Here is a 27,015-nt window from a genome sequence, read left to right as displayed (position 1 = left end):
GCCCTCCTCTGCATCTCATCTGCATCCGGCATCCTTGGGACCCACCCTACCTTGCCCCGCAGAATCCGCGGCCAAACATATTGTATGGCTCTCACGGAATTACATTTTAAAATATGTGGTGTTTATGGCTCTCTCAGCCAGAAAGGTTCCCGACCCCTGGTCTATAGGGAGCTCCAATAAAGTGGTATTTTTTTAATAGGAATTATTTTATATAACCATTATTGCCTACAACGTTGGAGGGACGTTTAGTTATCCTGTATGTCTCCTTTAAAATGCCTGAATTGCATGCCTTCGTGTTCTAGAGAAAAGTTTAGATGCTGTAAATCCATTTAAAATTTTACACAACGGAATGGTGGGTGTAAATGTTGTTCATAATGCCTTCACTTTTTTTTAATACAGGAATCCTACACTTACAAAGACCCGATTACTGAGTTTGTGGAATGCTTATATGTCAACTTTGACTTTGATGGAGCACAGAAAAAGTTAAGAGAATGCGAATCGGTGAGTAAATTGCCTATTGCAGTGTATAAATTGCTGTGTTGAATATGTGTATATAGTGCTTATGCAGGATGTCCCCCCAAGGCTGAGCCCAATACCGTATTATAGTGGCGTGGTTTATTGTATTCTCTTATCCTGTATTCAGACTGCCAGTCAAGAAAAGGCAGTGGTACTTTTGTGTGATGCTAGTGGTGATTGAATCAGTAGGGCAGTACAACACCCCCTCTTTGTAATTATTTGTTACTGAAATGATCTGACTTCATGTTCTATGGCTAGCTTTAGATCCTAGTATGACAAAGTAGGGATAGGGAGATATCCACAATGGTAGGAGTTATTACAGAAACCTGACAGAAGAGTACTGTAGAGCCTGAGACCTTAGTTCACTCTCAAGATAATTAGAACCGTAAACCTCAATATGTTATTCAAGATTTGGGGCTTTTTTATTCAATTACTCAGAGGAGAGCTTTATCTGAAAGTTTCATGACCCAGTTAACAGTGAACCACACCATTTGAAGTGATGATAGGATGGATCTGATATTAATTAGAACAACTGATAATGATGGTGACAGAGCTTGAAAGGAAATACGTTTGTGGTGTGTTTGTGCCTCATGTTGTGCAGGTACATAAGGAATGCAGCTGCATATGCTTTGGTGCAATTAAGCTGGACTTATTAAACATTGTAATGGCTTTAATGATGTTGTGTACTGAGTCATAAAAATGGACGTAGTGATTTGTGCCCTTAGTCATGTAATGGGGGTTATGACTGTTTTAGACCTGTGCAGATATGGGATGTATTCGACAGAATGCTTGGAACCTTGGATCTTCCGGAGCAGTTTGGAGCTCTGTGCCTGGAGGCTACCTAAAACCCAATAGGACTGTTTTGCCGTAAACACAATGCAGCTTTGTTAAAATCATTTATAAGGTTATATAAAGTACAGTCTTATTACAGAAATGGTCAAGAATGAAGATTTATTAAATAGGAGACACTGGGTATTGGCATTATCATTTGTTGTAGTTTTCTGTATAGCATGGCCTGTTCTTAACAACTTTTTATTTGGTCTTCACTTTTTATACTTTTTCAATTATTTGCCTTCCTCTACTGACTCTTTCCAGCTTTCAAATGGGAGGTCACTGACCCCAGAAACCAAAAACAAACCTGTTGCTCCGTGAGGCTACTACTTTGTTATTTTTAATTTGTATTACTTATCTTTCTATTTAGGCCCCTCTCTATCGATATTCCAGTCTCTTTCAAACCACTGCTTAGTCAGGCAGTTAAATTGAACCCTAGCAATCAGACAGCTGCTGACATTCCAAACTAGAGAGCTGCTAATTAATTCAAAAACCACAAATAATAAAAATGAAGAACAATTGAAAATTGAATGATCCAGGGTGGCGCTTGTCAACCATGCTGCATCACCCTTGTCAGAAGGGTTTCCTTCTCCTTCAAACCTTACACTTGCTCACTATTACACTCATAATAAACATTGTATTTTTCTCCCTCTTATTAGGTGCTGGTAAATGACTTCTTCCTTGTGGCCTGCCTAGAAGACTTCATTGAAAATGCCAGACTCTTTATATTTGAGACTTTCTGTCGCATCCATCAGTGTATAAGCATCAGGTAAATGTTTCTCTATATTGATATACCCACTCTAAGGTAGCATGGCTTTACATCATCCTAGGAGTCTGTGGGAGGACTTTGTACTAATGGATTGTATAAATAGAAGCAAACCATACCATACTAAATGTGTTCATCTAAAAACAATATGCACTATATCCTTTACAGTGTATAAAACCCGGGAGAAGGATTTGTGTTGTCTATAACTCCTGCTTGATTAAAAACTGGTTTTTATTTGGGGCGTTTGTATTTATGGAGTATAAGAAGAGATCCAGCTTCAGGTTTTGCCCTTTGCCGATGGCTGTTCTACTGTACACTAAAAACAAAAATTCTGTCTTTCCACCTCAACATAAGTTGTATTTTAAGAAGGGATTAAATATTGTCTGTGTAACACTTTGGGACATCTTGGGGCTCATTAACACTGAGTAAATTTGCACCTGAGCTTCAGGGAGAACCATAAAAGGGAAAATGATTGGTTGCAAGACATACCCTTAAATCCATATGCCTTCTCCTCCCCAGTGGATAGCACAGGAACCTCCCCCAGCATATAATTACACACCTTAGGGATCATATCATGACTATTTCTAATTGCTTACAAACTCCCAGAACAAATCCCTGCCAGGTTCACCTCCCACAGCATAGGGCATGCAGCGTATAGCCCTATGCTGCCTGTTTGTGCCATACTCTGCCTGCCCTACCCCACCTGTGTGTGCCATACTCTGCCTGCTATATGCTGCCTGTGTGTGCCATACTCTGCCTGCCCTATGCTGCCTGTGTGTGCCATACTCTGCCTGCCCTATGCTGCCTGTGTGTGCCATACTCTGCCTGCCCTATGCCGCCTGTGTGTGCCATACTCTGCCTGTCCTATGCCACCTGTGTGTGCCATACTCTGCCTGTCCTATGCCGCCTGTGTGTGCCATACTCTGCCTGTCCTATGCCGCCTGTGTGTGCCATACTCTGCCTGCCCTATGCCGCCTGTGTGTGCGCCATACTCTGCCTGCCCTATGCCGCCTGTGTGTGCCATACTCTGCCTGTCCTATGCCGCCTGTGTGTGCCATACTCTGCCTGTCCTATGCCGCCTGTGTGTGCCATACTCTGCCTGCCCTATGCTGCTTGTGTGTGCTATAGTCTGAGTTGTGTTTAGGTGAACAATGTGCAGGGGGTGAACAATGCAGACACTAAAGGGTGTGAACAATACTGGACATTACATATGTATGAACAATACAGGGGGTTTACAGCATGAATTTGAGGTGTGAACAATGCAGGGGGGCAGTTAATCTCAGTACTGATACCATTTAAGGCTTACACAAAGGTAAGCAGTCACAGCAGCTAGGTGGGGGGCCCACACAGAGGAGAGTCTCGGGCTGCCAGTTGGACAGCACCGATCTAAACTAAGGGGTATATTTATCATGCTGTGTAAAAAGTGGAGCAAAACATTATCGGTGAGCGTCCTTTAACCATTCTTCTTTAATCATACTAATAATTGCCGCTTGTTTCCTCTCTCCCCCCCCCCCCCCCCCCCCCCCCCCACTCCACCTCTCTAGGCTATCTTTAGTAGTATGTTGCTTTTTCTACTCCTTAGTTTCCCACAATTTAGTGCCATTGTATCTGCTTCCTGTTAATAATTATACGTTAATTAACTGAACAATTTGGTGTTTGTTCTTTTTGCTGGAATGATAGACATCCCAAAGATCGAATGTAGTTTGTATGCTTAACAGAATTAAATAACATTTCTACAACATAATACAGGGATGTGATCTGTTATCCACAAACCTATAAACTAGTAAGCTCTGAAATTACGGGAAGACCATTTCCCATAGACTTAACATAAATCAACAATTTATACTTTTAAAAATGAACTGCTTTATTATTATAGAGAAAAAGTAAATGATCGTAGTTAAGGCAAAACAATCCTGTTGGGTTTATACAGGTATGGGACCCATAATCCAGAATGCTCGGGATCTCTGCTTTTCCGGATAAGGGGTCTTTCTGTAATTTGGAGCTCCATACCTTAAGTCTGCTAAAAAAAAAATCATTTAAAAATTAAATAAACTTAACAAGAGTGTTCTGCATCCAATAAGGATTAATTCTATCTTAGTTGGGATCAAGTACAGGTACTGTTTTATTATTACAGAGAAAAGGGAATCATTTAACCATTAAATAAACCCAATAGGGCTGTTCTGCCCCCAATAAGGGGTAATTATATCTTAGTTGGGATCAAGTACAGGTACTGTTTTATTATTACAGAGAAAAGGGAATCATTTAACCATTAAATAAACCCAATAGGGCTGTTCTGCCCCAATAAGGGGTAATTATATCTTAGTTGGATCAAGTACAGGTACTGTTTTATTATTACAGAGAAAAGGGAATCATTTAACCATTAAATAAACCCAATAGGGCTGTTCTGCCCCCAATAAGGGGTAATTATAACTTAGTTGGCATCAAGTAGAAGGTACAGGTATAGGACCCATTATCCAGAATGCTCGGGACCAAGGGTATTCCGGATAAGGGGTCTTTCCGTAATTTGGATCTCCATACCTTAAGTCCACTAAAAAATTAATAAAACATTAATTAAAGCCAATAGGATTGTTTTGCATCCAATAAGGATGATTTATATGTTAGTTGGGATCAATTACAAGGTTCTGTTTTATTATTACAAAGAAAAAGGAAATTAGTTTTAAAATTCTGAATTATTTGATTAAATGGGTTCTATGGGAGACGGGCTTTCCGTAATTCGGAGCTTTCTGGATAATGGGTTTCCGGATAAGGGATCCCATACCTGTATTGTTTTATTATTACAGGAAAAAAAAGGAAATCCTTTAAAAAAAAAATCTGAATTATTGCTCTTAATGGAGTCTATGGGCGATGGCCTTCCCACAATTTGGAATTTTCTGGATAATGGATCCCATACCTGTATAATAAACATACATTTTATTTATTTTTTAAAATATTCTTACTCCTTGCCATATGGTGCTATGGAACGAAGCAAAAAAAGAAGAAAAAAAAACCCACCGCCGCTAACTGGTTTGCAGGTAATAGCCCCAATAGCTGTAATTAAAAGCTTCTCGGACACCATGTGCTAGCTTGTATAATTACGGGCGCTCACTTTGCCTCTCGCTGGAGTTCTGTTTGAGCGCGTCCCTCTGCTTTGTTCACAGCTCATTGATTTTTCTCATTTTGGAGGTGTGACGCGAAGAGACAGAATAATAGCCATAGCAGTTTAGTGCGATTCTATCAGATGTCGCCATCGGGGCCACAGTTTGTTTAATGAGAAGTTTTTGTGTTCAAATTTTTAATTCAGACATTGTAGGTCGTAAACCTTTTTTTTTTCTTCTTGTGATGTTGGGGTCAGTGACCCTCCTTGAAATCTGGAAAGGGTAAAAGGAAAATGATTAAAAAATTAGTTGTTCTATAACATATTAAAAGTTAAACTACCTCTTTCAAATATCAATTTTAACTCTAGAAGTTCTGTTTTCATGTCTGTTTTCAACATTTGCATACAGATGAAGGGGATTTGGGAAATCTGATATGCTTTACCCCTTGAGTCATATAGAGTTCCCTGCTTTCAAGTTTATGTACTCGTATGTCAAGTGTGAGCGTTACACTGTCTTCATTTGGTCTACACGTTACTCATGGTTTTGTTTGGTAATGAAAAGATAAATGAAACAGGGAAGCGGTAAGTTCCTAATAAAACTAGAGCCGATGACTCGACCATTGCTCGTTGGAATATGGAGCTCTATAGTATTTAATCAGGTATTGCGCAACGCTGGGAATTAGGGAAATTATTGGCAGGAAATGCATATATGTTGATTTGTGTAGTGTTGTTTTTGGATCCTCCTTTATGTGTAAGATTTAGTTGCATGTCCTCCTCACATTTTATACTAAAAGTCATAAATATATGTATGAAAGGCCTTGTGATGTCTGGGGGACAAGTGCTGAGACATGGCACATCAAAGTAACTATCCAGCTGAGTGCTACCATGGTACTAATTGAGTTAATGAGAAACACTGTTTCTAACCCATTATCTCAAAGTTCCCGCAAGTCTGGGCAAAAGTTAAAAACAGCTACTGACTTAAATGCAGTGCTGTCATAAATGTGCGCTTGGGACAGTGGGAACATGGCATTTCTTTTGGGATAGAGGTAACGTGCACAACTCACACAAATACTCCAGAAATGTCCCTTGGGGGCCTTTAGGCAACGAAATACGAAATGGAGCAGGTGAATATAGGCTTTAAAGATTAGCTGTCCTCTGGTTATTACCTAGGGCAATGTCACTATGTCCATTCTCTTGCACTCAACGGTGTTGGGCAGTAACACCAAAGCTATACACCAAAAGACTCTAAGGGGGCCGTTAACTAATGTGTGTTTTTCTGCAAAGGGGAATGCCCTCCCCTTAAAAACAAAACAGGGATAGTTTTACCATATATTGCAATATATACAAACAGGCCAAACAGTCACCCCCTCTGGCCAGTCCTACATTTACTTATCTTATTCATTAAGAATTCTGCTACTTCATTATACACCGAACAACTCTAAGGGGGCCGTTTGTATTCTTTTTGATAATCTGTTTTTTTTTTTAAACCATGAAAAATGCAAGAAACTCTAAAACCACTAAAGTGCCTCTAAGGGGGTCTACCTGTCTCTGTCGGTGTCTAAAGCTGGCCTTACGCTGAAAGATCTGCTCATTTGTCAAGCCCGCCAAACAAGCAGATCTTTCCCCAATATACCCACCTTGAGTGATATAAGATTGATGTGATGTGGAACACATCAGTATGCCGATGCACCCATTGCTCCGACGAGATTTTGAATCCTGCCCAGTCGACATCTAGATTATTTTCAGCCCTTAGACAGGCCTAACAAATGCCCATTTGTTAGGCCCGTCTTAGGGTCCTATACCCAGGCCAATAAACTGACGAATCGGACTGTTCACCCTTCAACGCTTTTATCAGCCCATGTATGGCCATCTTTGCCCGACAGAGCAGATCCCGTGCATTGGTGTGGGAGGCAATGACAGTCCATAAGGGGGCATTTTGACCACGGATATTCTCTGTGCAAAGCACCAGTGCCAGCCAAAATGCCTCAACAAATTAAAGATTATAAAGAAGAGCCTTCAGTTGGCTGTCCATATACATATTTTGGAGTGTCTGCTAAAGTGCAAATAATTGGGTGCAACATGGTCTCTCATCAGTAGATTGATCTTATGAATGAAACTGTATAATTTTTCCTCTATCCCATCCAGTCGCGTTAAAATTTACATTTTTTCTCCCCACTCTCCCTCAAAGCATGTTGGCTGACAAACTGAATATGACTCCGGAAGAAGCTGAAAGGTGGATTGTCAACTTAATTCGTAATGCAAGACTGGACGCCAAGATAGATTCCAAACTGGTACGGTTTTCATTTTCTGCCATTCATTCTGACAGAACCATAACAAATGAAGTCATTTTGTTTGCAATGACATTGACTTATGGCTTATAATTTGTGGATTGCTGCAGACCATTTAAGGTGGCGGGTGGGTGTTTGAGTTAAGCAGTAGAACCCGCTAGCAGGGTTAGGATATCTTGCCGTTTCTGTATGCAGCAGTTCTATTTTAAAGTCTAATTTGTGTCGATTTCCATAATACTACCTTGTGTGGGAATGTGTTACTGGGAGCTGTCAGAGTCTATTCAAATCTGACGTTTAATATTGATAAACCAAATACAAAAATATATTTTATATCCTCGTTCTAGGGTCACGTGGTTATGGGAAACAATGCCGTCTCTCCTTATCAGCAAGTGATTGAAAAGACAAAGAGCCTTGCATTCCGTAGCCAAATGCTGGCTATGAATATTGAGAAGAAAACGAACCAGAACAGCAGAACTGAGGTAAAGATGTTTGCTCTGCACTCCCGGCTCTATTTGTGAGGCTTAATTCCTATTCGTGCCACAGGCATAGAATGATTAAGGTTCTAGCCCCATATTCAAAAACATCAGAATTATATAGAGCTGGGATTTAAACATTCTTAGCAATATAGGATTTGATACGGCTTAAAGGAACAGTAACACCAAAAAATGAATGTGTTTTAAAGTGAATAAAATAGTGTTCCGTATCTTGACCTTGCTGTTTTTTATTTCCACTTAGAAATGGCCGCCCCTGTTGCTATACAACAGCTCTTTTATACAGACTATAGTAGTCTTTCTGAAGCAAACACACAAGTTTTACCAGAGTAAAAAAGTTGTTGTATAGCAACAAGGGCGGCCATTTAAGATGTGAAAAGAAACAGGTTACATAGCAGATTCACTCTGTAGAATGCAATGGTGTTTTACAGAGCTTATCTATAACCTGTGCCATTTAGCCCTATTTCAATTTAAATGTCTGCTACCATGGCTATACAGCAGTGTGTTTATATGGGCTGTATTAGTGTTTTAGAAGCAAACCTACTGCTTTTACCATTGTCTGGTAGCCGAACATTATAGTTTAAATTCTTTGATACACTTGAGTTACTTTTCCTTTAAATAGGCAGTGTCTCTGCCCTTGTCTTATATGGCTCATGTACTAATGTTCATAACATATATTGGCAAGCAAATTAAAAAAAATAAAATAAAAAAAAAAATGTTGCATTTGTGGTAGATGCCATTTCTACTTGAATTTGCTTGCCAATATGTTATGAACATTAGTACATTAATTGATAAAGTCTATATCGGCACAATATTTTATCTGATTTGTGTGGATTTTAAAAGCTTTTTTTATTTTTTCCCTCACCTAAAAGTATTTGACTGTCTGCTGTGGGGTGGTGCAAACTATTACAAATTAAGGTTGAATTTTTGCACTGTTTCTGTCATTTTCTTAGTGGAAATAAAGGACAGCAAGGTCAAGATATGGAAAAATGATTTTTGGCATTTTACTAAATCGGCCATTTGGTCTTTGCAATAACCTTGTGGCCAACCAGATAATGTAGGTCAGTGCATTACCCCAAGGGGCCACACCCCTGAAGTTATGATTAAATAAGATTTTTACACATCAGACTAAAGGTGGCGACACACGTGGTGATTTGCAATCGTACAATCAGCCACACACCGTTCAGGGCTGAAACGGCAGATAAGGAGGTAGAAACAATAGGATGGCGCCCGATCAAAATCTTTTAACCTTCCCGATCGGCGAGTCGACCGATATCGGCAGCTTCCTGCGATATCGGTTGACTTGCCATATACGCACCGAATATCGTACGAAACGAGGTTGTGTACGATATTATCGGTGCGGGTATGGCCAGCTTAAGAGGGGTTTTTTCGGGGGAAAGAGTGCTAACAAGAACAGACCAGTTTTCCTAACTAAGATATAATTAATCTAATTGGAGGCAAAACTGACCTATTGGGTTTATTTAATGCTTACATGTTTTTAGTAGACTTAAATTATGGAGATGTAAATTATGGAAGGACCCAATGCCTATATATAATATATATATTTTTATTTTGCAGGCACCTACCTGGGCAGCTCAGGATTCCGGATTCTATTGATGACTTCATTTGAACTTCACACCAGCTCAAAGTTTCCCTGTTACCCATGCTTTCTTTTCCTCTTACAAAAACCAAGCCACATTGTAAGGTTAAAGGAAGGCATGCGTTTGAATAAAATGGGTACACTTCCTTTTAACTGGGACTTATTGGTTATTTTATGCTTTTATTTTTTTTTTTTTTCTGATTTAGTACTCATGTACCACATTTATTGTACGGGGCTCTTCAAATTTATTTCCCACTGCCATATTAATATAATAAATACATAGCATTTTGTTCAACACACATACTATCAAATATATATAGGGTTTATGTATTTATTTATAATGTAGTGATCTCTTAGCTTTGAAATCAAACTGTCAGCAACATAGTAGTCGAGGTTGAAAAAAGGCACTTCATCAAGCCTTTATGAAACCAACTTGTTAGATGATCCAGAGGAAGGTGAAAAACCTTGGTCAACACCAAGAGCTAATTTCTGCAACTCTGTATTCTCTTACTTGGTAAAGAGGCATCCAACCCGCTCCACAACTTCACAGCTCACACTGTAAAATACCCCACATGTCTGCTGGAAAGACATACTGGTGAATAAAGCGCCAGACAATTTATTATATGATCCCCTTATATATTTATACAATTATCATATCACCCCTTAAAGTGATACTGACAGCCACTTAAAAACATTTTTTACACCTGTTGTGTTTTAATTTGTATCAGCTTTAAATTCCTTATAAACTAAATCTGCAAAGTTTTTTTGCTTCATAATTATGGTATCATTAATTACAGACCCACGGAGCAGCCATGTTTGTTACCTTATTCCGGGTTTTAATTTAAATGCCTCCCAAATGAATAAATATGCCCAATCACAAACCTGCAACACCCCTTCTGCTTTCAGTCGGTATGTGACAAGCTCAGCTCCGTTGTCTATGTGTAATGGGGAGGGGGAAGGGAGAGCCCTTAGAAGCAGGCAGGCCCGGGAAAGCTATTTAATTCTTCGTGCGAAGTGCAGAAAGGGGGGCAGCCCTTTGAAGTAGGCAGGCAATGGAAAGATCAAGCCTGCCTGCTATCTAGTTCACATGCTATGCGAGGGAGGGAGGGGGAGCTCCTTGAAGCAAACGGCAAGCTGAATCCTCCCAGTTTATGACGTGGTCCTTTTCACAGATTGAGAAGCTTCAGTTGGGTTGCCAGACAGTCGGGTTCAGGATCTTTAGTAGGATTTATGTAGAAAAACAGGACTTTTAGGAAAAAAAAGTCAACATGACCTTATAGGTAGGTTCATACTTTATAAGAAATTTTTTGGTGTCAGTATCACTTTACGTGCATCTTCTCCAGTTAACCAATCCCAACTTTTTCTCATAAATAAGACTTTCCATGACTTTTAAAAGCTGTTCTTTGGATCTTGTCTACATCTTTAATATATCTTTTAAGCACTGGTATTCATCCCAGGATATTAAATGAGCTTTGCTCTGTGGTTGGCAAACTTCTTCACTCAATTTTTCAGGATTCATTGAGGTCTGGCATGGTGCCAAGAGATTGGCGAATTTCTAATTTGATTCTGTTATTCAAAAAAGGATGTCATTCTCAGCCTGAAAACTATAGGCCAGTTAGTCTGACATAAGTAGTTTTAAAGCTTTTGGAAGGGGTAATAAGGGATGGGATAGGGTACTTGAATGCATTGCAAATCTCAGTACTATAAGTTTGTGCCAGCATGGTTTTCTGTGTAATAGACTCATTTAATTGCCTTTTATGAGGAGGTGAGCAGGAACCTCAATACTGGAATGGCAGTGGATGTCATCTACTGGCTGAAGGATAGATTACAAAGAGACTTTTTTTTTCAACACTGTGTAATATTCTAGACTGGGCCTTTGCTGGGCCTTCTGCTATTTAGCTGCCAAGGTTGCCACAACTTGCCTAGATTTCCCATAAATTCTATATATTTGCATTAATACTGACACATTGATGGGGTATAATCCATGTCCATCACTGTTTCTACATCTGTTTATCTGTGCTGGCTAATGTTATGTTAGGACTGGCATAGTGGACCTATGTTCAACAACGCCACCCCCCCCCCCCCCCCCATCCCCGGGTACTGGAACTTATCTGGCTGCTACTGTAGGTCACTCAGGAGGCAGAAGAAGGGTGTGTAGAAGGGGAACGCGTGGTCTGGGCCATTTAGTTGAACAACCTATTTAATTGGATTAAACAGACAAGAGTCGCCAGCCTGGAGGCAGTACAACTTTAGCCAGATGTTAATATCTGCCCAGCTATGAAGACAAGTACTACTTGATCCATGGGAAGAGAGTTTGTGTGTATGAAAATCATTTTAGGGTGAATTCAAGTGGTTCCATATATCTTTTAAATGTTTACTGGTAATGTAAAACTGCTGGCATAGTTAAAATATCTGGAACAGCCAACTTTTTTTTTCCCATGAAACTAAGATACTGTAACTTATGTAATAACTTCACCTAAAATAAATACCAGTTCTCAATTACAGACACCTAAGCCAGTCTTACTGACAGAAACCTCACATATCAGCAGGTATTAGGCTTACCTGGAGGTGTACAAAGCCCTGCAGCATTAATACAACTGCGTATTCAGGTATTCTGAACAATAATGCCAGCTTGCAATTGGTTACACCAGCTATTCGGTCAAGGTAACCATATGGAGGCATCTCTTAATCTCAGGCAGTCTGTATACAAGGTTCAGAAAGGAATCTCTCTTAATCTCAGGCAGTCTGTATACAAAGTTCAGAAAGGAATCTCTCTTAATCTCAGGCAGTCTGTATACAAGGTTCAGAAAGGAATCTCTCTTAATCTCAGGCAGTCTGTATACAAGGTTCAGAAAGGAATCTGAAATAAAAAATTGACAGTTGAGAGGAGGTAGGAGTGATTGTTTACAACATCTCATGACTTGGGATGTTCAGCAGTTACTGTAGTTATTCTGCTTCCACATGTCTAGACTATGCAGCAAAGGCTGATACTAACAGTGCGAGCATTAAGGTTTTAGCCAATGGCCACCATAGACAATGAACCAAGGTCATATGACTTCCATAAAGGGGCCAGCTCATACATACAATATGGATTCCTCCAAATAAACCCAACAACTGATAAAATGGTTAGTGGCCTAATTTGATGAATTGATCTGATCATTCAGCAGTCTCCCCAACACTTGTTTCAAGCTAAAGGCCCATTTATTAGTTCAGCCAGTGATCAAATGCACATTACATTATGATCACTGCCCTAATGGGCTTTCCCTCGAAATTCAAAATGCAATTAAGGGCATATGTTAGCCAGCTTGATAAATAAATTGGGCTAAATTGTCTTATGTTATCAACTTCTACTTTTAACCCCCAATTCCTCTTGAAATTAATACAGTATATTGCCCTACCCTGTTGCTCTGAATTCTCTTACATACAATACATGAGGATACCCAGCATATTTTCTGTTTATTACTCAGCATTTCCACACAGTATGGTATTTCCTGCTCCAAAGTCAGCAATCCGTACAAATGCACAATCCTCCCTTATAACTGCTTATCCAAATCAATTGTCATTTGTTGTAATGGAAAGAATGGGGCTGGGGTGTTTTCTGATCAGTTTAGATCATCCCTTGGGCTGCATTTAGCTTTTATTTTTCTAAACAAATATTAGGGGGGTTTATTTTTTTGCTGGCTAAGTGCATTTTGAACACACAACAGTTAAGCGTTGACCCTTCTGCTCTTACTGCATTACAAACCACAGATTCCCTAGCAACCCAAACTCTTATAGAGTTCTATAATGTTCAGTCCAATGTGGTTTCATAAGCCCTGAGGGCTGCCCATATGTGCGTTGCCTTTAATGAAATTTAGAAAGTCATGGAGATCTAAGATGGGACGTCATTTTTGTTCCCTAGATACTGATGTGGTGTCTAATGCATGGGTCAGTTGTTTGAGGAGCGGCCTGACTAATGTAATGTCCTTTTTTTTAAAAGGACAGCAACCATGCATTTTGCATTCATGGCCAAAAGGTAGAGGAATGACTTTTCAGAGGTCCACGTCTTAAAAAATGCATTAACCAAAAAGCAAATTTTTAAAAAGCAGTTTGAGTAGTTTCCTAAATACCTTCTAAAATTGCAAAGAATTTAGGACTAAAATCACTGGTTCCAACAGTGCTTGACATTACAGAAGCTGCAATGGCAGTGCTGTGACTAAATTTTGTCCACAGTATGTCATGTCTAGAAAAGATCCACTGCAGATGATGTTGCTGAGGGTTGATTGCACATTCTATAACAGGGAGCTTTATTAAACACTTCACAGGGGAGCCCATTTTTATACTATTCCCAAAAGCCATTAAGAACCTGTCCATCCACTGGTTCGCCCTATAGATTCTTTTGTGGGTTCAGTTTTTAAACTAATGGTTATCATACTGGACAGGATCTTAGGTCCATTGATCCAAGAGGTCCGATGCTGTATCAAGGATTCCAAACATTTTCTGGGATCATTTACAACTAAACAAGGATATTGTGAGTGAAACCTTGACCAGTCGCTGTATTAGGAGGACTTCATGGAGATCTCGCTGGATGTCCTCACATCAACATCCTGCAAATCAGATGTAGTTGCCCATGTCTACTAATAATGTAACTGATCTTGTAGTCTTATTTTCAATACAGCATTACTGTCTGTCAGAATAAGATACAGTTGGATAGATTATGTTTCTCATTCAATGTTGAATGTAGATAAACTAAAACCATGGAACTCTAATCATATTTTACAGCATCGGAGATTAGTTTTTAAAGCATCCCACAATATTTGACTGCCGAAAAGTCTTAATTTCCAACTTTTCACATTCTTATTTGATTAAAAAAAAAGGGATTCCACTTCTTGGAACTGCTGGATCTGCCTCGCAGTAAAATCACTTCAGTAAGAGAATATCAAGAGATGCCTTCATGAAGGATCTACTGGTGATCAAGTTATTGGGGAGCTTGATATATGGTCAACCAAGGGTATTGATAAGTAGCTGGTCCTCTACATTTCTGGGAAATCAGTAAGAGGTTGGGCAAGTAACCCATGAGTAAGTGCCCATAGGAAATGAAATGTGTAGGGCAGGGGTGGCCAATACGTCGATCGCAGTCCACCCGCGGATTTCTGGTGGACCGCAATGAAGCCGCGGATGCGGAAGTGCGGCGTGAATGCGTATGTACGCTGCTTCGCGTATGTATGCATTCACACCACACTTCCGCATTCCCCGGTCATCGGTCGATCGCGGATGAAAAAGGTCTGACCACCCCTGGTGTAGGGCGTCTTAGGAGATGTCAATTTTAATGTAACTTGGAATAAGTTGCCTTAAAACCCATGCTCTTTGTAATTTACGGATATCTGCTTCCCGAGATGAGGGTCTAGCACTGGTATTATTATCATTATGTATATATAAAACACCAACATATTCCCCAGGATTCTACAAAAAAAAGTGTGTATGCATTAAACATACAAGAAATCATGCAAAAAACACCAGTGCAAAGTGTTGCAATTCATCTCATCGATGCTCAGTTGGTTGATGGTTGACAGGGCTCTGTGCAGGCCAGCCAAGTTTTCCCAAACCCTTTCTGTATGGACCTTACTTTGTTCATGGGATTTATTAGAGAGTCTCTCAGCATATTTTGGCAATATAGCAAATATTGTGATTTTACTCACACACACCATGCATCTTATGCACCTCTTCAGCAAGGCATACTAACCCAACTCGGACATGTTTTCCCTCTATACTCTTTATCAGTTTAGTCACACTCTCTTTTTGTCTCAGTAAGGTCTATTTTGAGGAGTGTAGATTGCATGTTTGTTCAGATTCCCCCCGCAAGGATGACACATCCTGGATGGATTCAATTATCCTGCATGGTTTTGGGTCACCGGCAAACACAGATGAGTTGGTTTCAGTGGCTAACAGGATTAACTAGCAGAGGACTATTTAGCAAGGTGAAACATTTTATGAAAGCAAAGTATATTGGTTAAGAACAGAAAACTGCCTGGTGATAAGTATACATCAATAGCATAATGAAATGGAAAAAAATAGATATTTCGATATGAAAACCCAGAGTATGGATGTACAATTCTGTGGGATGGAGTTTTAAACTACAGGACTTCTGGAATACTTGATGTTTTCTCTCACTCTTTCAGATATACAGGGCACCTCCAATGTTTTGGGCAGATCACTTTTTTGGATTTGGCCGAACCCCCGAATCCTTTGTAAAGAATTGGACCAAATACCAAACTAAATCCTAATTAGCACATGTTTCAACTTCTGTGTTTACGTGACAAAAAGTCACGTGATTTTTAGGATTCGGTTCAGCCAGGACCGTGAATTCACCCGATTCTTGGCCAAGTACCAAACTGAATTCTGGATTCAGTACATCCCTAGTTTATTTAAAGCCCATAGAAAAGGGTAGATCGGCATGTCCTTGATTGGCTAATGGCAGATCAAGTTCTATTCTATTTGCACCATTGTGAAAATATAGAAATATTGTTACCCTGATCTAATTTGTAGGAGATAATTGGCAGACCATATGTTTGGCCACTTTCTAGTGGTAAACAAAATTGGTTAGAGCTTATTATATGGTACAAGGCACACAAGCAGTTTGCCAATATGATACTTCATAATTTCAGGCAACTTTGCAATATACATTGATCAAAAAATATGCAGCATTTTCATGATTTTTAATGTAATATGGTTTGGAACAGTTCCCTAAGCCCTGCCCCCTTTCCCCCTGCTGATCTGGCTGACAGTAGTAATAGTAGTCGACTGCCCTCAGCCTGCCTTCAGCCTGCATCCTCCCAATCCCACAATTCCCTGCACACGTGATGTCAATAAGGATAGGAACATCACAGTGCAATGCATTGTGGGTTATGTTATAATTTGTAACATCAGTGTTTTAGTCCCTCCTCCCCTGCCAGGATTTCAAATGATGCAGAAAGAGAAGAACTGTTTTGCAGCTGGATTTCAGCATATAAAAATAGTATTTATTTATGCTTTTTGAAGGCATAGATTACACTGATAGGTATATTAGGGGTTTCTGTGTTGTGTGGGGCTCTTCAGCAATTCAGCGGTGAATTCCGCTTTAAGGCTGATGCCACACCAGGCGTAGGGCTGATTTTTTCGGCAAGCGTTTTTCCGCTTGCCGAAAAAATCAGCCCTACGCCTGGTGTGGCATCAGCCTAAGACTCTCCGTAGGTCATTTCCAATTGGCTACAATAAGATTCTCGGCATTTCATATCTGCTGCTTAGTAGCACTGATCAAAACATCCACTGTGTCATAGCCCTAAATATAAACTCCTCTTCCCAGTGTAGAGAATCTAATTTGTGTCCTTTTGTGCAACTAAATGATTCCATTAGTATTGACGGCCTCCAGCGCTCTTACGTAGGGCGGCCATATATCTCTGTGGGAATTTTCTGCTCAAACAGTGAAATGGGTTTTAACTGCAGAGGCATAAAAAGGTCACTTAGCCCCCCATTCCGAGTTATAGCCAAGGTATATGGCCCAACATAATGCTTTTATTGCCCCGATGAAGAGCAATATTCTAGGCATTCGTTGAGAAAAGATGAAGTAGGACAACAATAGGCGAAGTGACTTTCCGCCGTCCCTGGCAATAACGTGACATCTCTCGTGCTAATGAAATGCTTCTTTGTAACCAAGTTAATTTACAGAGGATGTCTTCTGGTGAATGAGAGCTGCATTTTACTGCATCACGCTAATTGAAGACCTACTAGGAAATATGCTCTTTCATGTAAAAGGGCAACTCCAGGGGGTACAAACAGAAAACCCTAAAAGAATGTATTTACAGTGATTAACATCCTTGTCAGTGTTTAGAGGACTCTGATGTCTGCGTCGGACTGGAGACTCATAATAAACCTTTTGTGACACACACACACCCACACATGGGTTTCTACTTTTAATGGAGCGGTTACTGTGTTTGTTTAATAAAGGCCATCTAAATTAAACGGAGGCAAAATTAGCTCGAGAGTAATACAATGGCTGACCAAGTACAGGAACTTCCAAGAAAAGAAGTCTGCCCCGTAATGGAACAAACTAATTGGGCCGAGATGTTATTGCTGCTTAACACCTTTACTACGAAGATCAGATAATGGTTTACGCGGAAATTTGGAAAAATTGATTTCTGTCCCAAACTGGTTACGGCTTGGGTCTTGGCATGTAAAAGGCAGATGGATAAAACGTCCTTTCTAAAACGTATAGTCCTATAGGAAGATATACAGCAGTTGGTCTCTTTTTTTTAGGAGAATAAAGGTGGCGAGGCCGCCACACGAGCGGATATTGTCCCGATATCCCCACCTACGGGTGGGCGATATCGGGAAAATGTAGGCTAATTCGATTGTTTGGCCCTGGGGCAATGGCACAGTCGGTTCCGACTGAATCTTTTAACCTGCCTAATAAATAGCTGGCCAATTTCAGACCAGATGTCGGTTGGGCAGGCCCATCGTTTGTGCCCCTACACGGGCCGATAATCTGCCGAATTGATCCAAGGGACTGATATCGGCAGCTACAATCGGCCCGTGTATGGCCACCTGAAGCCTCCCTACAATTCATTATTCTATTATTCTCTGTCTATGCTTTGCAGGGGCATAGGACATGGAGGTGGGCATGTTCAATAACCTTTTGTGACTTTTTTTCAATATAATTCAAATGTACACTTGTAAGGTAGATTGCTTGAATCCAAACCAAGTTTTCTCTGGAAGAGATTGCCCACTTGGACATGAAGCTTGAACCAGGGTTGGACTGGTGAGCACCAGTCCTAGTGGGTCCCGGCGGGCCAAACCCTACCCTTGCCGGTGTTCCCTCTGCACGACAGTTCCTCCCCTGATGCGTTAGATTTACACGCGCTCAGGGGAAGACATCGGGTGGGGGACCCTGCGGGGGGGTTAGGGGACGTGGCCGGCGCGGGCACCCGCAGGACCCCTGGGGCGGGAGCCCCGGTGGGCCCTGCACCCCCCAGTCCCACCCTGGCTTGAACCAAGTCTACAATTTGGGGTGTGGCCTGTAACATATTGGGAATCCGGTGGCTCAGGGAAGCAAGAGAGGGTCAATTCATATCTGTCCTGTCTCCATCTTCTTGTTGTGAGAGTGGGCTCTAAATGGTCTAGCCCAACCCTGGAAACATGGAAATGCTAGTAGTGCTACTTTGCAGGGCTTGGTGCTAGAGTCCAGTTTGGCAGACTTGAGCCAAACCTGGGCAAGTTAACTCGCAACCTGACCTGGACTGTTGACCTGCTATAACTTTATTCCGATTTGGGTCCTGCAGAACCGGAAGTTGTCACTCTAGAGGCAGATCAACCAGGTCGGGGAAAACTTTAAACTCTGGGAGGTGGGGGATATGTGAGCCGGCAATCGAACCTGGGTACCTGCAGACCATCTGCTTGGTCAGTGAATCAGGGACCTTTTTTCCCCAAAACCTGACTACTTTGTGGGTATTATCTGGGCATGTGACCCAATGCAGAACTCCACAATATTCCAAATTACCAAGAAAGTACATTATTTGGAGGAAACCTCCCCTCTGGCTTTTAACAACTTGAGAAGTAAAGTTTGCTACATAAACTCAGGGTTCCTATGAAATCTCTAGTTATATTGATAAAATCCATTAGAAGGAAATACTAATCTGGGATCTGGTGAAACTACAGAGAGCTGAATATGTCAAACAGCCCCTCTCTTAATCTCATTTTAGCATATAGAGGATAATTTTGTAACAGAATAAAACTCGAGTACAGATATAGGACCCGTTATCCAGAATGCTCGGGACCAAGGGTATTCCTGATATGGGGTATTTCCGTAATTTGGATCTTCATACCTTAAGTCTACTAAAAATCAATAAAACAGTAATTAAACCCAATCGGATTATTTTGCACCCAGTAAGGATTAATTATATCTTAGTTGGGATCAAATACAAAGCACTGTTTTATTATTACAGAGAAAAGGGAATCATTTAACCATTAAATAAACCCAATAGGGCTGTTCTGCCCCCAATAAGGGGTAATTATATCTTAGTTGGGATCAAGTACAGGTACTGTTTTATTATTACAGAGAAAAGGGAATCATTTAACCATTAAATAAACCCAATAGGGCTGTTCTGCCTCCAATAAGGGGTAATTATATCTTAGTTGGGATCAAGTACAGGTACTGTTTTATTATTACAGAGAAAAGGGAATCTTTTAACCATTAAATAAACCCAATAGGGCTGTTCTGCCCCCAATAAGGATTAATTATATCTTAGTTGGGATCAAGTACAGGTACTGTTTTATTATTACAGAGAAAAGGGAATCATTTAACCATTAAATAAACCCAATAGGGCTGTTTTGCCCCCAATAAGGATTAATTATATCTTAGTTGGGATCAAGTACAGGTACTGTTTTATTATTACAGAGAAAAGGGAATCATTTAATCATGAAATAAACTCAATAGGGCTGTTCTGCCCCCAATAAGGGGTAATTATATCTTAGTTGGGATCAAGTACAAAGCACTGTTTTATTATTACAGACAAACATGAAATCAATTTTTAAAAATCTGAATTATTTGATTAAAATGGAGTCTATGGGAGACAGGCTTTCCGTAATTTGGAGCTTTCTGGACATCAGGTTTCCGGATAAGGGATCCCATACCTGTACTAGTACCTGTAGTAACCAAGGTAGTGTGTAATGATCTGCTGTTTGGATACAAATATCTGATTGGTTGCAATGGGTTACTAGACCTAGATTTAACTTTCCACTTTTCCAGGGAAGAAAAAAACCATGCAGGATAATTAATTAGTCCATTCTAAATCTGGCAAGGCTTAAATCAACTCCAGGCCTACAAACTCAATATTTTCATACAGATAGAGTCATGGCCATTCCCAGGTTTTACTAATGTAACATAAATTGGTGTTCGCATGTGATTGGTATTTGGGAGCCCTTTGTTGTTCCATTGAGGCAGAAATAACAGGTTATTGTGAGCAGTGTTTCTGCGCGGGTGGAGGAATTATAATTAAGCAGGGTTATCTTTTTATAAACATTTCATGTTTTCTGCTTTGTGGTTAACCTCAATATCTACACATGGTTTCCTTGCAAGTACATGTTGGTCGGAGGGAGACCATTAGCATGTGTAGTCTGGATGGATTGCTGCAGACTCTCAGTCTTGCTCTAATGGCTATGTTGACGCGACCTCATGTAAAATATAGTGACTCGTCCACATTACCGAGGGATATGTAAAATGCATGTCTGGTTTGGTGCCCCAGCCTAGCTCATTAGATACCATGAAAGAGATAAAGATTGTCTAAGAGTTAAGGTTAAAAAAAAATATAATGTAAAGAACCACCAATGGAGAATATTGAATGCATAGGGTGTCCGAGCCTCATCTAGAAGAAATAGTTGCTGTAAAGAGAAGCCTGTATGTATCAGGGCCAGTTTTAAAGGAAAACCATACCCCTGAACAATGTAGGTCTCTATAAAAATATATTGCATAAACAAGCTTTTATGTAAAACCCTGCTTTCATCTAAATAAACCATTTTCATAGAAATATACTTTTTTAGTAGTATGTGCTATTGGGTAATCCTAAATAGAAAACTGCCATTTTAAGTATTAAGGGCCGCCCCCTGGGATCATAGGAGTCACAGTGCACACAAACAAGCCAAGGCACACATACATGCTAGGCCCCATCAGCCAATGAATGGACAGAGTTCTGCCTTTTGCTTCCACACTACTTCCTGTTATAGTTTGGGCTGCTTTACTTTCTGTCAGCTGATCTCTGAGGGAGCACACAGCCCAAGGGAAAGGATGTAAATGGGCAATAGTTACTGATATATATATACTCCAGTTTGGTAAGATTTTTAAATAGGCCACTTAATATTATATAATCTATCTATTAATTCTGGAGGTATAGTTTTCATTACGGTAGGAGTGAAAGGACAGGGGATGGCAATTTTCCTTGGCATTCATCATCAAATGAGCCCCCTGGGAGGTGATAGATAAAAGTACAAAAGACATAAATATTGTATATATGCTGTTAACTATTCTAATATATGAGTGGCTGGATCAGGGGCAAGGTGTTAGCACTTTGGGAAAGGGTGGGGGGATGCAATACATACAATGCATTTTGCCTTGGCCTTTATAATCAAATAAGCCCCACCTAAAATTAAACTGAACTCTAAGACAGTAATGTAAGAGAGTGGGAAAAGGGCTATTTGTTTAGTACTACCTACTGCTATTTCATTGGGCAAATTAAAGTAGAATAAAACACCCTGCTTGCCTTGGTCCCTTGCAAATGCCCTCCCTGTGCACATGAGTTTTACACCAAAATAATTTTAGTGCCCTAGATAGAAGCATTTTTCTCTGTAATTCACTAGTATATGATTAAAGTTGCAGTAAATGGTAAAATAAACACTGTATTTAAGGCTAAACCCATATTTTTACATGCATGCCCTTATTTTACATTGTATGGAGCAGGAATAAAATGCTTACTAATGCATCTATTGTTTTGTGTATAAATATATAGTGAATAATGTACCCTCTGTTTTAAAATATAAGGATATTATAAGTCACAGAGGAGTTCCATGACCATTTTATACAAGTCATGAAACTCCGAGGTGACTTCCAATATCCTCATATTTTACAACGGGGGATACATTATTATAATACACAAGTTTTAGTGAATCATGTGACAGAAAGTGCATCACTAAGCACTGTTTATAAGGATATAATTTACAGGATTTTCATGGCTTTTGTGTATTATATATATAGATATATAGATCTAAATAAACTAAGTATCTTTTTTTTGATAAAATTTTCCTGGTGTGCATCAGCATTTTTTACATATTTACATTGTTTATCTGATTTGCACCCAGGTTGTTATCCCTATAAGTGTGTGCCTCAGCCTTTTTCTATATATATATATATATATATATATATATATATATATATATATATATATATATATATATATATATTGGCCTTTTGGGCTGAGCTTATCTTGAGGCTGTTACCCTATTAATGTCATTCACTCGTAGGTGCTAAACAAGCTCATTTGAATGACAAACGCTTGGGTGTAACCAGTCCCACTGTTTAATTGCTCAGCTAATTCCCAATAACCTCTTAACACTTGGGTATAAATTGAAGAAAACAGTGAGAATGTAAATACGGCTGAGGGACAGATAATGAAAACAAATGCACATCATTAGTATTTAGCAACTAGTGAAACTCAGTGTAAAACTGGAGGATCAGTAGGATTAAGTGTCATGGGCTCTTGTTAATGGCCCTAAATACTATATATATTTATTTTTAAATCTTCCCATGGATTTGTCTAAAGGAAATACTTGGAAAATGACCCACAATCACTCCATATGTGCCCTTAGGCTAATGCCAAACAGGGCTGATTCTCAGGCAGCAGATGAGTATCACTCATGTATTATAAGGGATAATGTACCCCCTACTGTAAATGATAAGGATATTAGCAGTCACTGAGGGGTTCTGTGCCCATATAAAGGCACAAGGCTGCAGGCTGAGTTATACAGGGAACTCTGAGTATCACTCATGTATTATAAGGGATAATGTACCCCCTACTGTAAATGATAAGGATATTAGAAGTCACTGAGGGGTTCTGTGCCCATATAAAGGCACAAGGCTGCAGGCCGAGTTATACAGGGAACTCTGAGTATCACTCATGTATTATAAGGGATAATGTACCCCCTACTGTAAAAGATAAGGATATTAGCAGTCACTGAGGGGTTCTGTGCCCATATAAAGGCACAAGGCTGCAGGCCGAGTTATACAGGGAACTCTGAGTATCACTCATGTATTATAAGGGATAATGTACCCCCTACTGTAAAAGATAAGGATATTAGCAGTCACTGAGGGGTTCTGTGCCCATATAAAGGCGCAAGGCTGCAGGCTGAGTTATACTCATGTATTATAAGGGATAATCATAGGCGGATTTTCCATAAGGCTAGGGGAGGCTAAGCCTCCCCAAACCTGCTTGGCACATTAAAAAAAAACAAAAAAAAAATCCTTACTCCGTTTCTGCACTGTGCTGGAAATTTGTTCCTTGCAAGCCCGTTTTGCTGTGCTCTGATTGGATCTTTCTTCTTGTGGATTCTCCAATCAGAGCACAGCTTTCTTGACAGACAGTAAAATTGACCAATCAGAGCACAGATGCACACAGGGATTGGGAGATTTTGCAAACTGGAAACAGAAATGAAGACTGAAAAGAAGAATCTGCAGCTGTAACTTTACCTAAGAACCAACTCTCAACTTTTGCTGCAGTTTTCATCCCACAGGCACTATACACAGGCACTATACACAGGCACTATACACAGGCACTATACACAGGCACTATACCCAGGCACTATACACAGGCACTATACACAGGTACTATACCCAGGTACTATACACAGGTACTATACACAGGCACTATACCCAGGCACTATACACAGGCACTATACACAGGTACTATACACAGGTACTATACAGTTCTAAAGAATCACTAGCTGACATTAAATTTTTTTTTCCTGACCTGACATCTATAATAATTTATAATCTATCCCCTACCCTAACAGAAGGAGGGTAAGTTAACTCTTTCCCTCTGAAAAAGCTCATTGTGTGTTTATATATTTGTTGTTGTTTTTTGCACTTACTATTTTTTTTTTGTCATTGTTTTGTTCATTTCTAGTTAGTTACAGTGGAGCCAATGTTGTGTATCAGTGCCAGTGTTATAGTGCCAGGGCCTGAATATCTGCCCTCAGTACCCACTGTGTTTCACTGTATATAATGTGCTGGGTTTGTAAATACGGACTGCGTCTCACTGTATATAATGCGGAGTCAGTACCCACTGCCTTTCTTGCTATAAAACTAACATAAACACATCTAAAGGGGTGGTTCACTTTTAAGTTAACCTTTAGTATGTTATAAAATGGCCTATTCCTAGCAACTTTGCAATTGGTCTTCCTAATTAATTTTTTTGAATAATTTGCCTTTCTCTTCTGCCTCTATACAGATTTCAAATGGGGGCCAAAAAATATTGCTCTGTGAGGCTACAATATTATTATTATTATTATAATTTTGTATTACTTATTTTTCCAAGTAGGCCCCTTAACTATTCATATTCCCATCTCTTGTTTAAACCACTACCTGGTTGTTAGGGTAAATAAGACCCTAGCAACCAGATAGCTGCTGAAATACCAAATGGAGAGCTGCTGAACAAAAAGCTAAATAACTGAAAAACCATTAAAAATAAAAGTGAATTTGAATGCGAACTACCCCTTTAAGCTAACTGATCCCAAACACAAATGTTTGCAGATCCCCTAACAGAAGTGCATGTATGAATACTTTTACATCCTAAACATTTTAGGGTAAAAAAAAGCACCCCCCCCCCGCACTTTTGTACAGTATCCCTGGGAGTCAGTAGGAACAGCAAGAGGTGTTGGGTGGTTAACTTTTTATGCCAGCAGTGAATCCACTAAGTGTCACATTAGCTGTAGGTCAGTCTGTGTATGGGCCATATTTAGCCTCCCCAAACAAAAAAGTCACCCTCCGCCTATGGGGATAATGTACCCCCTACTGTAAATGATAAGGATATTAGAAGTCACTGAGGGGTTCTGTGCCCATATAAAGGCACAAGGCTGCAGGCCGAGTTATACAGGGAACTCTGAGTATCACTCATGTATTATAAGGGATAATGTACCCCCTACTGTAAAAGATAAGGATATTAGCAGTCACTGAGGGGTTCTGTGCCCATATAAAGGCACAAGGCTGCAGGCTGAGTTATACAGGGAACTCTGAGTATCACTCATGTATTATAAGGGATAATGTACCCCCTACTGTAAATGAAAAGGATATTAGAAGTCACTTATTTGGTTCTGTGACCAAATAAAGGTTCTTTTATACAGGTCATGGAACTAAGAGGTGCCTTATAATGTTTTCAAAAGGTAGTACATTATTTTGTTATAATACGTGGTTTCTGTGAGTCATGTAAGAAAAATTATATCACTAAGCACCAATTATAACTGTAATTGTATGTATGTATGTTAGTATGTATAACTTTATTTATAAAGAGCTACAAGGATACGCAGTGCTTTACAATATACAAAATTACACACAGGGAGGACAAGTGTTATAATAAATACAATAAATAAGTAAGTAGCAAATCTCTATGCCAGGGACAGCTCCCCAAGTTTGCTCATAGTCTGCGTACAAAGAAATATCTAACTATGTAAGTATAGGCATTCCGCTATTCTAAGCACAACTGTGAAAAATGAATTGCAACGGATAATAAAACCTTTCTTAACCAAATTGTAGGGGTTAATTGTTCCATTTTGCTGAAAGTACAATCTGGTAAGAGGCATATATGCATAGATGGAATCTTGTGCCCTCACAATACAGACTATACCCTAAAAGTCTATGCCTATTTATGGAAAAAGTAATAGTATATGTATTTCTCCCCTTAGGGCTCTCTGCTTATTCTTTGTTTTCATCCCATACATTTACTAATGTCCCATTCTGTTTACATGTTCTCTAAAAGCCTCTGTACTGTCCCAGTATCCTACAAGCTATATTCCACCCTGTTTCATTAAACTCTAGTAACCCGCATTTACTTTTACAACACAGAAACTCCTCTTTCCCTCCATCCCCCCTTCTCTGTCTTCTTTTATGATATTGGAGTTTCTGTAGCCACTGAAAGCCACTTGGACTGTGCAACGCCCATTGCAATGGTACAAAACACACCCTATGTATTATGGCCCTTATTTAGGTGCTCTAGTCCCAATAATAAGTCATTATATATACTGTATATGATGCCACGTACTGTCCAGTGATCCCCTTGTTGAGGAGTTGGGTATCATGGGTGGTTCTATCCATTTGTGGACAACTTCAACTGTATTTTAAAGAAGGAAAGTCACATTTATATGTGTAAGCTATTTATTTGTACCGTGCCGAGGGTTCCTTCCTACTATGATACATTAGTGATAATGTCAGTATATGATGGGTGTGATGATAAATGTAATATTTGTAGAGTAAAAATTGGGATGGGTCATATTTTTCCCTTCATGGTTAATATGTAATTAGTAATAATCTCTTAAGAGGCAAATCTCTAATGACTGTCAGTCCAGACTAGATGAGGAGCAGATTATAAATAGTGGTTTGGATGCCCGATGTGTCTTTTGTTGACCTGTTCAACACTTGGGTCTCAATAGGTTTCAAGCCCCATTTCCATCCTTATTTTTTGGTCAAAACCTCCATTTAAACATTTACAGCCCTCTGACACTTTATATTATTATTTTCATAGTGCCAACCCATTCTGTGCTTTATATAGATTATACTTCATAAACATAAGTCCCTAACCCCGCACACTATGGTCACGTTTATCAGGAGCCAATCAGCCTACCTGTATGTTTCTAGAGCAGAGTGCCCCAACCTATTTAAC

At 39.7% G+C, this 27,015-nt stretch overlaps 1 protein-coding gene across 1 annotated transcript in view; it reads left to right on the top strand.

The window, feature by feature from the left end:
• The window catches only part of eif3e (eukaryotic translation initiation factor 3 subunit E), a 31,529-nt gene extending 21,790 nt beyond the window's left edge, over window positions 1-9,739 (top strand). The window contains exons 9-13 of the mRNA NM_203816.1: window positions 400-501; window positions 2,007-2,116; window positions 7,396-7,498; window positions 7,840-7,974; window positions 9,565-9,739. Of these exons, the coding sequence (NP_989147.1) occupies window positions 400-501; window positions 2,007-2,116; window positions 7,396-7,498; window positions 7,840-7,974; window positions 9,565-9,603 (489 nt within the window). The 3' untranslated portion in view covers window positions 9,604-9,739. The remainder of the gene's footprint in view (window positions 1-399; window positions 502-2,006; window positions 2,117-7,395; window positions 7,499-7,839; window positions 7,975-9,564) is intronic.
• Window positions 9,740-27,015: the final 17,276 nt, after the last annotated feature.

This window comes from Xenopus tropicalis, chromosome 6 (genome assembly GCF_000004195.4).
Source record: "Xenopus tropicalis strain Nigerian chromosome 6, UCB_Xtro_10.0, whole genome shotgun sequence".
Lineage (NCBI taxonomy): Eukaryota > Metazoa > Chordata > Amphibia > Anura > Pipidae > Xenopus > Xenopus tropicalis.
The sequence above is the reverse complement of the archived record's forward strand: the minus strand, read 5'-3'. Positions and strand labels throughout refer to the sequence as shown.